Source organism: Mirounga leonina, unplaced genomic scaffold (genome assembly GCF_011800145.1).
Source record: "Mirounga leonina isolate KUSES-001 unplaced genomic scaffold, KU_Mleo_1.0 Mir_150, whole genome shotgun sequence".
NCBI classification, from domain to species: domain Eukaryota; kingdom Metazoa; phylum Chordata; class Mammalia; order Carnivora; family Phocidae; genus Mirounga; species Mirounga leonina.
In genome coordinates, this window is record NW_023270374.1 from 11,829,372 (window position 1) to 11,846,273 (window position 16,902).

The 16,902-nt window shown below is 37.5% G+C and overlaps 1 protein-coding gene across 3 annotated transcripts in view; it reads left to right on the forward strand.

Moving 5' to 3' along the window:
• Positions 1 to 16,902, forward strand: part of TASP1 (taspase 1) — a 303,312-nt gene that overhangs the window by 186,775 nt on the left and 99,635 nt on the right. For all 3 annotated transcript variants that reach the window (XR_004679429.1, XM_035005826.1, XM_035005827.1), the window contains one exon: positions 4,394 to 4,504. Coding sequence is in view for 2 of the 3 variants with exons in the window: in XM_035005826.1 (XP_034861717.1) it covers positions 4,394 to 4,504 (111 nt within the window). In the remaining variant the exon portion in view is untranslated. The remainder of the gene's footprint in view (positions 1 to 4,393; positions 4,505 to 16,902) is intronic.

Genomic DNA, 16,902 nt, shown 5'->3' on the forward strand with positions numbered 1-16,902 from the left:
ATGTTGTTCTAAAAGATATATATAAAACATTCCATCCAAGAAAAATAGAATACACATTTTCTTCAGGTATATACAGAAGAATCCCTGGTTAAATCACATAAAAAGAGACATAACAAATATTACAAGTTTAAGAAGACTGAAATCATACCAACTATATTTTCCAGTCACAGTGGTACAAAACTGAAGATCAACAATAAAACAAAGATGAAAAATCTACAGTGTATATATTAAATATTTAATATATAAATATTAACACACTACTGCACAAGCAATGGGCCAAATAGGAAATCAATTGGCAAATCAAAATATGTCTCAAAACAAAAGAAAAAGAAAACACAATATTCCAAAACCTATGCAATGCAGCAAAAGCAGATGTTAAGAGTGAAATTTATGCTATAAATGCTTGTATTAAGAAAAAAGTTCAAATAAACAACACTATACCACAAGGAACTAGAAAAAAAGAAACTTAGTTGAAATCTAGTAGAGGAAGGAAATTAAAGAAACCCAGAAATTTTAAGTAAAATAGAGACCAGAATAAACAATAACATAACATTGAAAGTAATGACCAGTTTTTCCAAGAAAATAAACAAAATTGGCAATGCTTTAACTACATTAAGAAAAAAAAGAGAGAAGACTCAAAAACCAAAATGAGAAATAGAAAAAAATACAGCAGATAACCACAGAAATAGTGTGATAACAGATTACTATAAACAATTTTATACCAACACATCAATTAACTTAGAAAAAAACCCCAGATAATTCCTAAAAATGCACAGGGTACTAAGATTCACTCATGAATCTTAAATCCAAGAAGTAGGAAATCTTTTTAGACTAATAACAAGAATGAATTGAATTAGGAATCAAAAATCTTCCAGCACAATCTTTATGAAAATCTTCCAAATAATGGAATAGAGGGAACACATTCAGAATTATTCCATGAGGCCAATACTACCCTGATACTAAAGCAGGATAAAAATAATACAAGAACAGGGGTGCCTGGGTGGCTCAGTCAGTTGGGTGTCTGACTCTTGGTTTTGGCTCGGGTCATGATCTCAGGGTGGTGAGATCTGGCCTTGTGCTGGGCTCCATGCTCAGCAGGGAGTCTGCTTGAGAGTCTCTCTCTTCCTCTCCCTCTGCTCCTCCCCCTGCTTGTGTGTGATCTCTCCCTAAAATAAATAAAATCTTAAAAAATAAAATAATATGGGGTGCCTAGGTGGCTCAGTTGGTTAAGCATCTGCTTTTGGGTCAGGTCATGATCCCAGGGTCCTGGGATCAAGCCCTGCATCCGGCTCCCTGCTCAACAGGGAGTCTGTTTCTCCCTCTCCCCCTGCCTGCTGCTCCCTCTCCCCTGCCTCCTGCATCCCCTGCTTGTGATTGCTCTCTCTCTCTCTTTCTCAAATAAATAAAATCTTTAAAAAAATACAAAAATACAAAAACAAAAACCGTACAAGAACAAAAAAGTCTAGTTTGTCCAATATAAGTATTGCTACTCTGGCTTTCTTTTAACATCCATTTGCATAAGAAGTATTTCTCCACCCCGTCACTTTCAATCTTCAGGTGTCTTTAGGTCTAAAATGAGTCTTTTATAGCATCATGTGGATGGGTCTTGTTTTTTTATCCATTCTGACACCCTGTGCTTCTTGATTTAGCTAGCATTTAGCATTTAGTTCATTTACATTCAGAGTAATTATTGATAGATTATGTATTTATTGCCACTTTATTTGTTTTGTCATTGTTTCTGGAGATTATCTCTGATCCTTTCTTGTCTTTGTCACTTTTGGTCTCTCCTTGGCACTCAAAAAGTCTCCTTTAATATTTCTTGCAGGGCTGGTTTAGTGGTCATGAACTCCTTTGGTTTTGTTTATCTGGGAGACTATCTCTCCATTTATTTTGAATGATAGCCTTGCTGGATAGAGTGTTCTTGGCTGCAGATTTTTCCCATTCAGCACTTTGAGAATATCATGCCACTTTCTTCTGGCTTGCCAAGTTTCTGTTGAGAAATCTGCAGCTACCTTTATGGGTTGTCCCTTTTGAGTTAAGGACTTACTTTGTCTCTTTGCTTTCAAGATTTTTCCCTTATCACGGTATTTTGCAAATTTAATTACAATATGGCTTGGTGTTGGCTTGCTTTTGTTGATTTTGATAGGAGTTCTCTGTGCCTCCTGATCTGGATGTCTGTTTCCTTCCCCAGATTAGGAAAGTTTTCTGCTGTTATTGCTTGAAATAAATTTTCTGCCCCCTTTCTCTCTCTTCTTTTTCTTGGGCTCGTATAATATGAATGTTATTACATTTGATGGAGTCACTGAGTTCCCTGAGTCTGTTCTTGTGTTGCATAATTCTTTCTGTCTTTGTTCAGCTTCATTATTTTCCATTATTTTGTCTTCTAGATCACTCATTCATTCCTCTGCCTTTTCCAGCCTGCTATTCATTGCATGAAGCCTACTTGCAGTCTTGTTTATTGTATTCTTCATCTCTGATTAATTCTTTTTTAACTCCTTTATCTCTCTTGTAAGGGATAGAATGTCTTCTATTCTTTTCTCAAGCCCAGAGAGTACCCTTATGATTGTTGCTTTAAATTCTCCATCAGGCATGTTCCTTATATCTTTTTTGCTTAGCTCTCTGGCTGTGGCTTTATCTTTTTCTTTCATTTGGGATAAATTCCTCCAGCTTGATATTTTGTCTAAGTTCTTGCCTTCTTTTGTGTGTTAGAAAAGCCCACTATGTCTCCTGCTCCTGAAAGTAATGGCCTTATGAAGAAGAGGTCATGTAGTGCCCAGGGTCCCAGGGTCTGACATTTCAGGGAGTGTCTCCCATGTGTGCTGTGTGCCCTGTGCTGTTGTGTTTTGGCAGCTCTGTCCTTTAGGCCAGTCATCTGCAGAGGCTCTCCTTTGTTGTGGGCAGTGTTTGGTTCCTGGCCTGACTGTGGCGAGTTTTAACTATGTGTGCTCTGGTTTGCTTGTGAAATGACCCTGATACCAACTCCACCAGAACAGAGGCCCTGTAGAACTCTGTTTGGGACATGTGGTGTGGGCCGGGGTTTCTGCTGGTCTTCTGGGGGAGGGGCCTGTCCCACTGGGACTGAAGCAAGCTTGACTGAGAAGGGCAGTACCACCAAAGCACAGGTGTGTGGGACTTGGTGTAAGCAAGTTAGGCAACCAGTACCCATGCTGAGCTGCTTCCCTCAAGATTTTATTTTATTTTTTAAGAGATGGGAAGCAGGTCTTATGTATCTTCTGTTCTCATTTGGGTAAGAGGGTATTTGCATTTTAATTAATGCAACTGATTTTATATATAATAAGCATTTCAAGTGGCACTTAGTATTTTTTTTTAAGATTTATTTATTTGAGAGAGAGCGTGTGCGTGGTGGGGAGGGGCAGGAGGAGAGGATCTTCAAGTAGACTTCCCACTGAGAGTGGAGCCCGATGTGGGGCTCAATCTCACGACCCATGAGATTATGACCTGAGCCAAAACCAAGAGTGGGACACTTAACCAACTGACCCACCCAGGTGCCCTGTCACTTAGTAGTTTTTTGAAAAGGTTTACCCCTCCAATGTTTATGAAAGTAGCTTTTTAATTTTAAGAAAAAAAAATCAGCCTCTTCAGAAATCTTTTATTTGAACTTACCAGCCTATAAGTTAAATTTCTTTTGTCTTTACTTTTGCATGCAGTTTCTACTTTCAACAGATAGAAATTGTAATGGAATTCTAGGCAGTGCTTCCCATCGCCATCATGCCTGCCCTTTCTTAGTGTGTCTGAATGGTCCCAGTTTACTCCAGGGATTTAAAAATATATTCTTATTTTTTTTAAATTACAGAGTATTCATCCCTGAAGGCTATGTAAGTTACTATTATAAAGTGAGAAAGGTGCTATTTTATTAAGTCCACTTTGCAGCTGTTGAGGTGTGGTGGACATTTTAGTGAAAAATAGGTCGATGGAAATCTAGATTGCCCCTGGCTGTTTAGACTTCTCCCATGCACCCAGGTGTGTGGGATGCCAGAGGCAAAATGGGAGACTAGGACAGTTGTATGTAACAAATAAATTATAAAACAGAATTTCTGTAGTTACCCAACAAGGGAAATGAGACAGAATCCTAGGAGATTCCTAGGCAGAGAATCTGAATTCCTATATTATGTAAACCATTCCTATAAAAAGGGGGTTTTCTTTTATTTTTCTCTGTTTCCTTTTGATATTAGACAGTTATTTGTTTATTTTCTGCTGAGTCTTATTACTAAAATTCTAGATTGCTCATAGAAGTCATTTCATCCATCACTGAATTATTCTCCAAAACAGCTACTTCTTAAGTGGCATATAAGGGTGTTTTAATGCTAATAAGACAAGAGGGATGTTTAGCACTGCTTTTCCTCAACCGTTCTTGGTTTCCTTTTATTTCTAGGATGTGGGGAGCATCTTGTACGTACCATACTGGCTAGAGAATGTTCACACGCTTTACAAGCTGAAGATGCTCACCAAGCACTGTTGGAGACTATGCAAAACAAGTTTATCAGTAAGTATAACATTAAAAAATTGTGTTCTTCTAAATATAGATTGATTCACTGAGCTGTAAACCAGTCAGATACCATATTTGTGCCAAAAGGCCTAGCTCCAGGGCCTAGCATAGACTTATACCTCCAATTAATATTGGTCATGAAAAGAATGACATGAGATACCTACTAATGCATGAAATTTGCCATAAAACTAATCTAATACCCAAGCTGTGAGACATTATCTAGGATTAGAGTGATATATATATATAGTAGCATAAAATTCTACTAAAACAAAATTCAAGAGATAACATCCTTTAAAAGTTTTTTTATAATACACTTTGACTCTTCTTTTAGTCAGTGATACATTAATGAGTCCAGTGCTGCCATGTACAGTTTTGTAGGGTTGAGTTGAAATTCTGCCTGGGCTCCATTTGCCAAGCTGTGACGCTGCATCAGTTTGGAGGAAGGGGTGTCTTTTTCAAATCTATAGAAGGATTTTATATTGCCTCGCGGTGGTCCTATCCATAACTGTTACATAGGGTTAAAACTATTTGATTTAGTCTGCTTTTCCCATCATGTAACATTGAGCTTACCACTATGTGAAGAGTAGTGAAGTTGTATAAGACATATATAGTTAAAAATAATTTAGGGTAATAGCCATGAATAAATTAGAAAAGCCTATTACAGGGTTAATCTGGGAGGTGGTATCTCTAGTTGGACAATTAAGACAGGGTATAATAGAATGCCAATTATGTGATGAAGACAATGCAGACAAAAGTGTAGGAAGAAATTGTTCCCAAAAGAACTAATGGATGGGGGCTCTTAGAACTGGCCCCAGAAGGCTCTGGGATAAGTGGGAAAAGAGGGAGCAAGAGGAGTATAAACAGACATGACAGTCGGATGCGGTATCAGGAGAGCTAGACACTTATATGACTCTTTATCTGGCAGGAAGTATTCCTTATGTGCAGTGGGGCTGGTGAGGCCAGGTCACATAAGGCCTTAAAATCTCAACATAAGAAGATAGCAGGAGGGGAAGAATGAAGGGGGGGATCGGAAGGGGAGACGAACCATGAGAGACTATGGACTCTGAAAAACAAACTGAGGGTTATGGGGGGGAGGGATGGGTTAACCTGGTGATGGGTATTAAGGAGGGCGCGTTCTGCATGGAGCACTGGGTGTTATACACAAACAATGAATCATGGAACACTACATCAAAAACTAATGATGTAATGTATGGTGATTAACATAACATAATAAAAGTAAATAAATAAATAAAATCTTAAAAAAAAAATCTCAACATAAGAGTTCATATTTGATCTGATAGGAAGGAGAGAACCCTTATGTGTTTCTAAGTTGACAAATAAAATGGTATTTTGGGGGAGGGTTTATAAAATAGATCTAAGGTTGTCCAAGACCATCTCTATAGGAAAGAGACATGAGGGGCTGGGAATGGTCCAAGGGATGGAGAGGAAATGGAGAAAGTAGAAATATTGGTAGACTCAGATTTTGAGACTAGGTGGATGTAGCCCTCTGGGTCCAATCAGGAGATAGAAACTATACATTGGGAATGCCTGGGTGGCTCAGTTGGTTAAGCATCTGCCTTTGGCTCAGGTCATGATCCCCGCGTCCTGGGATAGAGTTCTGCATCGGGCTCCTTTCTCAGCAGGGAGCCTGCTTCTCTCTCTACCTGCTGCACCCCCTGCTTGTGTGCTCTCTCTCTCTGACAAATAAATAAAATCTTAAAAACACAAACAAACAAACTATACATTAGGTTAATCAGGAGAAGTATAATATAAAGAATTGTTAACTATGTTGAAAGAGTAACTGTAAGATATAAAGAAACTCTAGGTGGTACTCTAGAGCTGAGTGTCCAAGTGAGGACATACTTGGAAGGGGCACAGACCTTGATGAAGAAGGAATGGTTTGGCTACCAGGTAGCAGAGAAGTTCACTGGTTTGGCCTTGCTGGGACTGGTTTGGAGTTGCTGTGCAGACAGTAGGCTACTCTTGAGTGCAGACAGGGAGCAGATGATCAGTACCTAGTGGCTGGGTGTGTAGTGGGAGCCTGGCACCAGTGGAGGCAGAAGACACAGAGGACTTCAGAGCCCATAGGTCACAGAGGGCTTCTAGAGGGACTGACTACTTGGTCTTTGACTCTCTGGGCCACAGGGGCTACATGCAGACTGTGTGGGGCCTTGCCAAGGGAGTCCTGTGCAGCTGCTGGAGTTATATTGCCAGCCCCAGGCTTAGGCTTCAAAGTCACAGGGTGACTGTGTTCTGGGCCTGTGGCTGGGGCAGACTTCACCAGATGTCCACACCCATACTGTCTCCTTCCCAGCCCATGCTGGAAATTGCAGGAAGGGTGCCTTTTGTAACTGTTTATCTTCTTTAACTCAGTTTAATGCCTGACTTCTTGCCTTCATTCTGCTAGCTCCTTCCATGTAAGCCTAGTCTCTTTATACATGGCATTTTATATTTGTTTGCCACTTTTCCTCTCTGCTGGGTGGCAGTGGGATTCAAGGGAACTTCTTTGTCATTGTGGGAGGGACCATCTGGTACATGGTCTCCCTCCTCCTACTGTTGGTTTCTGCTGAGATGGGACTTGCCCTCTACCTCCTTATGGGTTACTGGCTTCTGTTACTGCTGAATTTGCTATGGTGTCCATGGTTGTTTTGTAGCCTGTGGTTTCCTTAGTGCACACAGCATCCACTGACAGTAGATGCTAGTGGTAGTAGAATCAGATGGTCTGAAACTTCTGGAATAATCAATGAGAATGTCAAGTCCTCATTGCCCAAGTATATGAGGCTAGTTTTTCTGCTTTACTCCTAGAGCCTCTTACTGGCCTGAGTGTGGCATGGGAATGGGGAACTTCCCTACCTGGCTTTCTGTGTCTTTAGGCCTCATCTATTCTTGGATCCTCCAGACCTAGCTAGGGCTTTTTTATTTGTCTCCTCTTTTTCCTCTACCTTCACCAGCTTGGAAAGAGGGGCAGAAACCTATGCCAGTGATCAATTCTTTTCTTCTGGTTTTCCCACCAATGCCCACATGTCCAGTCACATCCTAGCCCCAGTCCTACCTTTAGGGTACTCATGGGGAGCTCTAAACTATTTATTCTGCCCAAATTTAGGATTTACCTATCAAAACATATTTCATCCCAAAGGTATCTCTACTTAGAATTTATGAAAATCCACTTAGAAGCTCAAAGGATAAAACGTATCAACTAGATAAGCATACAACTGATGGGATCGATGGAAGGTTTTGGGGATGGGGATGAAACTGTATTTCATTATTGTTCCAGCCTTTAATAAGTATCATGCCCTATAGGAAAGATTTTTAGGGCAAAGAGAAAGAAAAACAGATTATGGGCAGGAAAGAATTGGATATATCCGAAGGAAGAACAGAGTGAATAACTGTAGGAAAATAATTCAATGTGAAGAGATTTTGTACAGGTGCTTTCTTATAGTTATTTAAACTGAGGTTATGAAGACATAAGTAGTGGTATTAACTATATAAATGCTAGCAAGAATTGCCTGATAGCAAAATGTAAGCTGAGGAATGAGTTAGGAACAGGCCTTTGAGGTCTGCCTCTCATGATTTTTCAGAAAAAGGTTGATTACATTCGTGTTACTCTATCCTCAAATATATCAGAATCAGACTTAGGTATTATTGGTCTTTTGTTTTAACAATTACCAACTGTTGAATGCTGTTTTTAAAGGAAACCAAATTCTTGGCCTTAATAGCATATATAATTTATATAATTTATTATTAGTTGTCCAGCTATATTAGATGCATTCTCAGAACATTAGTGGGAAGGAATAATTAGAGGTGAAAACTAGATGCTCAAGAGAAGTTAACTTCCTGGGAACCTGTGGTAGGTGTGGAATTATGGCACATGGCAACTTTCTGAAGCACTTTACTGAATCTAAAACCACAGATTCACCAGCTAGTTCTACCTTTCCAGATTTGGGTCCATGCTAAGGAGTTCCTGAACTCCATTCTATTCTCTTCTGGTTGTCTGTGCTTTCCTTCTCTATAGCTCTTTGAAGCTACTCAGAGAGTTGGACTGCAGTATTTCATTTTGCCACTGGGACCCAGGACCTAATGGTGCATTTGAACCCTATCTTAACAATTCCAGATTCATGGAAAGAAGTAAGAAACTTCAGAGCTCACCTGATTGACCCTGTGTATTTAATAGTTGAAGAAAACTTAGTTTTCAAGTTTAATGACTTGCCCAGTGTCACCCAGTTAGTGTGTATTCTTTGTGTAGGATCATACTGCCTTTTTTTTTTAAGTAAAATGAATAGGAAATACAGGGAGAGACTATCCTGGGGGTTAGCAAAGTTGGGTTCCACTCTGGACTCTGTGTCTGACTCACTGGATGTAGCAAGTTACTTAAGTTGTTTTGTTTAAAAAAAAAAAAAAAGAATGTTAGACAAACAGTTTCTAAATTCCTTCACCATGCTGAGTTCTATGAATTCTCTATTGTATCCAACCTGGAACTGAAATTCTTTTTATTCAGGTGATTTGGAAATAGGATTGGAAAATGAAAATTTTCCAGAACCACTTGGGAATTTTCAGGAACCACAAATGATATTTATATAGTAGTTAGAAGAAATAAATTGAATTTACCAGAGGCCTGGACAAGGAGCAAGAAGGTTGAGTTCTTCCCTCTTTTAAACAGTGAAGAAATTAGTTGTTTGTTTTAGGACAACTCTTTGTTCTCAGTTTCCTCATGAATAGAGTGAGGGCCCAGAAAGTCCCCTCTAGCTCCAAAATTCTGTTGGATCCTTGGTTTGTTCACAGGCCAATCTAAACTATTTGTGTGAAAGTATAGTTGGAAATCAAATTGCTCTTTAATTGACACTATAAATTAAAATTGTTAATGGTGGATCTCAAGTTCCTGTTTGAAGTAATTTGGCTGAAATCGTTATGGCAGTGACTAAAACTAGCTAGCAACCGCTTTCTTGGTTTTATGGAAAGACACCACTATATTCTTCCTTTCTTGCTTCCTTTGTTTTTTCTTTTAAAAAAACATTTGTGTAGATAATATATCTAGAGATTCTCGTTGCAATGTATACATAGAAAGATTTTATATAATAATCAAGACAGATGCCCCCTTTCCATTTACTCTAAGTCCCATTGCTCTTGCCAGAAAGAACCACTGCTGACAATTTGGAATGTGGCTTCATAGTCTATTCTGTTTGTCCATGTACCTCCCACCCCCACTCTCTCTCCCTCTCTCATCATTTTAAACAGTTATATAGAAGAGATTTCTAATATATTGTTTTGCAGAATGCTTTTCACTTAACATATCTTGATGCTTTTTTAAAAAAGATTTTATTTATTCATGAGAGAGAGAGAGCACAAGCAGGGGGAGGGGCAGAGGAAGAGGGAGAAGTAGGCACCCCACTGAGCAGGGAGCCCAAGACAGGAGCTTAATCCCAGGACCCTGGGCTCATGACCTGAGCCAAAGGCAGACACTTAACTGACTGAGCCACCAAGGTGCCCCATATCTTGATGCTTTTAATATATCAGTATGTATACATTTATAGCTGAATATTCTGTCGTTCCATAATTTATCCATTACCCTACTGAGAAAGATTCATGTTGTCTGTAATTCTTGTTTATATCATTTTCCCATGTGGGAATGCCTGTTTCTGTATACTCTGAGCATTTTACAAGATGCTATTTTTTCTCCTTTTGTGGAGTATCAATTTTTTTAAAGCTTTTTTTTTGGTGGTTGCCCTACAGTTTGCAGTATACATTTACAACTAATCTAGGTCTACTTTCAAATAATACTATACTGCTTCATGGGTAGCGCAAGTACCTCAAATAAAAATTCCCAATTCCTCCCTCTCATCCCTATATCATTGTTGTCATTCATTTCAGGCGTTATATAATCATATATAAATATACACGCATACATTTAGATACATTGTTGCTTTTATTATTTTGAACAAATTAATTGTTGAATCACTTATGAATAAGAAAAATAAAAGTTAGGGGTGCCTGGGTGACTCAGGTGGTTAAGTGGCTGCCTTCAGCTCAGGTCAGGATCTCAGGGTCCTGGGATCCAGTCCCACATCCCGTTCCCTGCTCAGTGGGGAGTCTGTTTCTCCCTCTGGCCCTCCCCCTGCTCATGCGCACTCTCTCTTTCTCTCTGAAATAAATAAAATCTTTAAAAAAAAAGAAAAAGAAAAGTTTATTTAACCTTCCCTTATTACTCTAATGTTCTTCCTTTATATAGAGCCACATTTCTGGCTTATCAGTTTCCTTCTCCTTTAATATTTCTTGCAAGGCAGGTCTACTGGCAACAAATTCCGTTAATGTTTGTCTGAGAAAGTCTTTATTCCTCCTTTCGAAAGATCCAAGTTTGGTGGAGTTTGTGTGTGTGTGTGTGTGTGTGTGTTTTGTTGTTGTTTTTTCTTTTGACACTTGAAATATTTCATGTCAGTCTCCTTTGTTCCATGATATCTGAGAAGTCAGATGTAATTCTTGTCTTTACTCCTCTGTGGGTAAGGTGTTTTTTCCCTTCTGGCTTCTTTCAAGGTTTTTATCTTTATCTTTGATTTTCTGTACTTTGAATATGATTTACCTGAATATAGTTTTTTGGGGGCATTTATCTTGCTTATTCTCTGAGCTTCCTGGATCTGTGATTTGGTGTCTGATGTTAATTTGGAGAAACTCTCAGTTGCTGTTTCAAATATTTCTTCTGTTCCTTTCTCTCCTCTTCTTTTGGTATTCCTGTTTTGTTTAGGTTACATCTTTTGTAGTCATTCCACAGTTCTTGAATATTCTGTTCTGCTTTTCAGTCTTTTTTCTTTTTGCTTCTTCAGTTTTAGATGTTTGCATATCCTTAGTGTTTTTGATTTCTAGCATTTCTTTTGTATTCTTTCTTAGACTTTCCATCTCTGTGCTTACATTATCCATTGTTCTTGCATCTTGTCTACTTTTTCATTAGAGCCCTTAGTGTATGAATTATAGTTCTTTTAAATTCCTTCTCTGATACTTCCAGCATTCTTGTCATATCTGAATCTGGTTAGATGCTTGTTCTGGCTCTTCAAACTGGGTTTTTGGCATTATAGTATGCCTTGTAATTTTTTCTTGATAACTGGACATGATGTATTGGGTAAAAGGAACTGTGGGAAGTAGGCCTTTAGTAATATGGTGATGAGGTATAGGGGGAGGGGAACATTCTATATTCCTATAATTATGTCCCAGTCCTTTATTGAGCCCGTGCCTCTGGTCTGTGAACTTTGCCAAGTGCCTCTTTGTTTTTTACCCCTACCTTCTCCTGTGTAGGTCAGAGCTGGCTGGAATTGAGTATTTTGAGTTGAATGTAGGCTCTGATAAAACCCCACAGACTAGGCTCTGGTAAAATAGTTTCTCTTGAGGGCAGGCGTTGTTAATAAGAACAGAATGCTCTCTTGTATTAAAAATGGTTCCTTTTCTCCTCCTCCTCCAAGAAGCATGAAGGAATTTTTCTCCAATTTTCACTACTGTGAAAACCTGGTAGAGCTCCAGGAGGTAAAACTCACCGTACTGTCATCCCATTCATCAATGGGTTGTTGAGGAATGGGATGCTCTCCTTCCCACACACACCCACCCAAGAGTTTTTAACTCAGGGACTTGGCTCCACTGAGAATCCAGCAGTTCTTCAGTTACAGTTCTGGTTTTCCTATCCTGGCACCACTTCTGTGGAGGCTTCTGTTCATGGTTTTGTGCTCTGATAAGTTGTGATTCTCTGTATCTGACTCTCTCCAATTTTGCGGGCGGTTGTTTACCTTGTGACCTCACTTCTCTGATGGATCTAAGAAGAGTTGTTGATTTCTTTCAGTTTATTCAGCTTTTCACTTGTTAGGATAGAGTGACAACTTCCAAGCTCCTTACATGCTGGACTGGAAACTAGAAGTCTCCTTCACACTCTTTTCTAATGGTTATTATCAACTTTTAAAAGATAGCCAAAGTCATGGATTAAAAAAATGATTTCCAGTTTTAACTCATCTTTTTTTGATGAGTGAGGTTGAGCAACTTTTCACTATAACTTGGCCTTTTGTATTAATCTGTGAATTATCTGCTCATAGCTCTTGACCATTTTTCTTTGTCTTGTTTGGGCGATTTTCTTTTAATTGACATTTAACTTTTATTAATAATAAAATTATCTACAATGAAAGATTGAAAAATGGTGTAGCAGTAACCATCTCTACAGAATTTTAAAATAACCCTGTCTTTTTTGAGTGGTGATATGTTTGATATCTGTGACCTTCTGCAGCAATAAGGGATCTTTTTAAAACTAATTTTACACTTATGATTAAATAATTTGTTTTTATGTATTTTTTCTAGTCAGTGACTTGTTATTTCCTATTTTTTTGTAATTTGAAACAAACTCTGAAATTAAATGCAGGGCTCTCTAAAAATCTATTTTTGATAAATGAGACTTTAATGTGATAGAATGAATAGAGTAAAATTGAAAGACATTTTGAAGATTGAACTGTTTTTGTTTCCACTTGCATTACCAAGATCCAGAGCTTTGGTTTGACTTAATATAGGAAGCATGAAAGAGAATAACCAATTCATGCATTTTAAAAAAAACCACTGTTTGTGTAACATACAAAACCCATAAAATAGGTACTGTAAAAATAGTGCCTTAATAATACTTCATGCTAACCAGCTGATTATAGACTGAATGCTTAGTTAAGTAGGGAAAAGAAATAAATAGATTTCCTTTTTAGTTGTGCTTTTTAAGTGATTACACACACATTTAAAAGCTCTTACAATGATTCAGATGTGACTTTTCCTATTCATGGTTATCTTTGAATGAACTTGGTTTCATGAATTACTCTTTTTTTCCATGCAAACTGTGGCTGTACGTGTGGTGTGTGAACTTCAGGGTGGTATTATAGCTTCTTTCCCAGTTCTCAGCAAGTAATGCCACAGTACATTTTCTAGTTGGTTCTGCTCACTACTAAATATAATAGTTGATAAAATGCTATCTGTAAATACCCAATTTCTTCTTCTCTTTGACTTTCTAAGCTAAGTTATTAGCTTAGTGTTCTCTCAATTAATTTCTTTGAGGAATATTCTTGCACTTTATTGACATCATAGGTTTATTGTGAAATGCAGAATGCCATCAACAATTGAGGTTGAAGAGTCCCCTCTTGTGATTTTCTGCCAAATTGAGAGGTTATATTCAATAAATGTTTTCTTTTAATGACCAAATCTTAACTAAAACCCTGATAATTCCTGAGCATTAGCTTCCATAGGAAGAACAAAAGTAAGTTGTCATTACACATTTTAACCTTTTTGTGAGATCATTAATTATGTTTCATGAATTTCTTTATAATTTAGAAAATTTTAAAAATATACTGTTCTCTTCACCAGTGCGGTTTTGCATTTTTTTCAAGACATTTGTCTATTTTCTTTACATACATTTTTCTTTTTCAAATGCTGAAATCTTTTTCCTTTGTAGCTACCTGGAGTTTGAGGGACTCCTAAGAGAATTTACTCTTTTTATCTATTAAAAAATCAAACATGTTTCTTCTTAATTATCATAGAAAATGTGATACTTAAGTCTGTTGTATTCACATGTACAAATTGCAAAATTAGGAAAACAATAAATTAGGCAGCTGCCAAAGCATGCATTATTCATCACAGTTCTTGGGCCTTATGCATTTATACTTTCAGAATTTTTAACATCTTTTTATTTAACAAATATTCATTGAAATCCATTTATGTACTTTGTTGGCTGCTATGAGAGAGTCACAGATAAAACAAAATAGCTTTGCTATCAAGGAACTTGCATTGTATGGGAAGAAAAAGGGCAGATGCATCATAAATAAAATATAAGATGCAATAAGTACCACACTAAAGTTCAGGAAATATAGGCACTCCTGTTCCTGGCAATTTTGTGAAGTGGAGATCCTCGAACCTTCTGATTGCAAATAATCCAACAGTGCTAGACAAAATACTAGCTGCAAAAATCACACTTTCAAGTTAATAGAAGAGAATTTTCATTTAAGGTAGTCCTAGATAAATGAAGCTTCCAGGGCTTAACAGAAGAAAATGAAAATCTTTCATGAAGGAATGCTCTTTCAAGTCAGATCTCAAAATAGTCCTCAAATATGAATCCAAAGTACAACCTTAAATTGAAATAAAACACTTTACCTAAAGGGGAGTTACCATGAGAGAGAGAGAGAGTATGTATGTCATAGAAACTTCAACCAGCTTGCAAAAGACTTGGCATATAAAGCATCACTAAATAGAAAATATGAAATAAGTATGTTGTAGACATTCATTTTTTTTTAAGTTTTTATTTTAAGTCTTGTTAGTTAACATACAGTGTTATATTAGTTTCAGGTGTATAATATAGTGTTCAACACTTCCATACAACATATGGTGCTCATCACAAGTGCACTCCTTAATCCCTCCTACCCCGATCCCCTCTGGTAACTTTTACCATCAATTTATTCTCTATAATTAAGAGTCCGTTTCTTGATTTGTCTCTGTCTCTCTTCCCCTTTTTGTTCATTTGTTTTGTTCATTAAATTCCACACATGAGTGAAATCATAGGGTATTTGTCTTTCTTTGACTGCCTTATTTTGCTTAGCATTATATTCTCTAGCTCCATCCATGTCATTGCAAAATGGAAATATTTCATTCTTTTTTATGGCTGAGTAATATTCCATTGTATATATATGCCATATCTTCTTTATCCATTCATTAGTCAGTGGATACTTGGGCTGCTTCCATAATTTGGCTGTTGTAAATAATGCTACAAGAAACATAGGGGTGCGTGTATCCCTTTGAATTAGTGTTTTTGTGTTCTTTGGGAAAATACCCAGTAGTACAATTGCTGGATCATAGGGTGGTTCTATTTTTAACTTCTTGAGAAATCTCCATAGTGTTTTCCACAGTGGCTTTGCCAGTTTGCATTCCCACCAATAGTGCATGAGTGTTCTTTTTTCTCCACATCTTCACCAACACCTGTTGTTTCTTGTGTTGTTGATTTTAGCCATCCTGACAGGTGAGAGGTGATATCTCATTGTAGTTTTTATTTGCATTTCCCTGATGCTAAGTGATGATGAACATCTCTTCATGTTCTGTTGGGATCAGAATGTCTTCTTTGGAGAAATGTCTATTCATGTCTTCTGCCCATTTTTTAATTGGATTATTTGTTTTTCAGGTATTGAGTTTTATATGTTCATTATGTATTTTGAATACTAACCCTTTATCAGATATGTCATTTGCAAATTTCTCCTATTCTGCAGTTTGCCTTTAAGTTTTGCTAATTTTTTCCTTTGCTATGCAGAAGCTTTTTATTTTGATGTAATCCTAATAGTTTATTTTTGTTTTTGTTTCCCTTGCCTCAGGAGACCTATCTAGAAAAAAGTTGCTACAGCTACGTGAGTTTTCCTTTAGGATTTTTATGGTTTCAGGTCTCACATTTAGGTCTTTAATCCATTTTGAGTTTACTTTTGTGTATGATGTAAGAAGGTTGCCCAGTTTTTTTCTTTTGCATGTTGCTTTCTAGTTTCCCAACACCATTTAAATTGAAGAGACTTTTTCCCATTGGCTATTCTTTGCTGCTTTGTTGAAGATTAATTGGCCATATAGTTGTGGGTTCATTTCTGGATTTTCTCTTCTGTTCTGTTGATCTATGTGTCTATTTTTATGCCATTCCCATACTGTCTTGTCACTACAGTTTTGTTGTATGGAATTGTGATGCTTTTGCTTTTCTTTTTCAAGATTGCTTTGGCTATTCAGGGTCTTTTGTGGTTCCATACAAATTTAAGAATTGTTTGTACTGGTTCTGTGAACAATGCTGTTGGTATTTTTATAGGGATTGAATTAAATCTTCAGATTGTTATGGGTAGTATAGACATTTTAGTGATATTTGTTTTCAATTCATGAGCATGGAATGTCCTTTCATTCCTTTGTGTTGTCTTCAGTTTCTTTCATCAGTGTTTTATAATTTTCAGAGTACAGATGTTTCACTTTGTTCCTTAGGTTTATTCCTAGGTATCTTATTATTTTTGGTGCAATTGTAAATGGGATCGTTTTCTTAATTTCTCTTTCTGTTGCTTCAGTACTGGTGTATAGAAATGCAACAGATTTCTTTTTTTTTTTTTTTAAAGATTTTATTTATTCATTTGAGACACAGAGATACAGATAGAGAGAACATGAGCAGGGAGAGAGGCAGAGGGGAGAGGGAGAAGCAGGCTCCTCGCTGAGCCAGGAGCCCGATGTGGGGCTCGATCCCAGGACCCTGGGATCATGACCTGAGCTGAAGGCAGATGCTTAACCGACTGAGCCACTCAGGCGCCCTGAAATGTAACAGATTTCTGCACATTGATTTTATATCCTGTGACGTTACTGAATTCGTTTACTAGTTCTAGTAGTTTTTTGGTATAGTCTTCTGG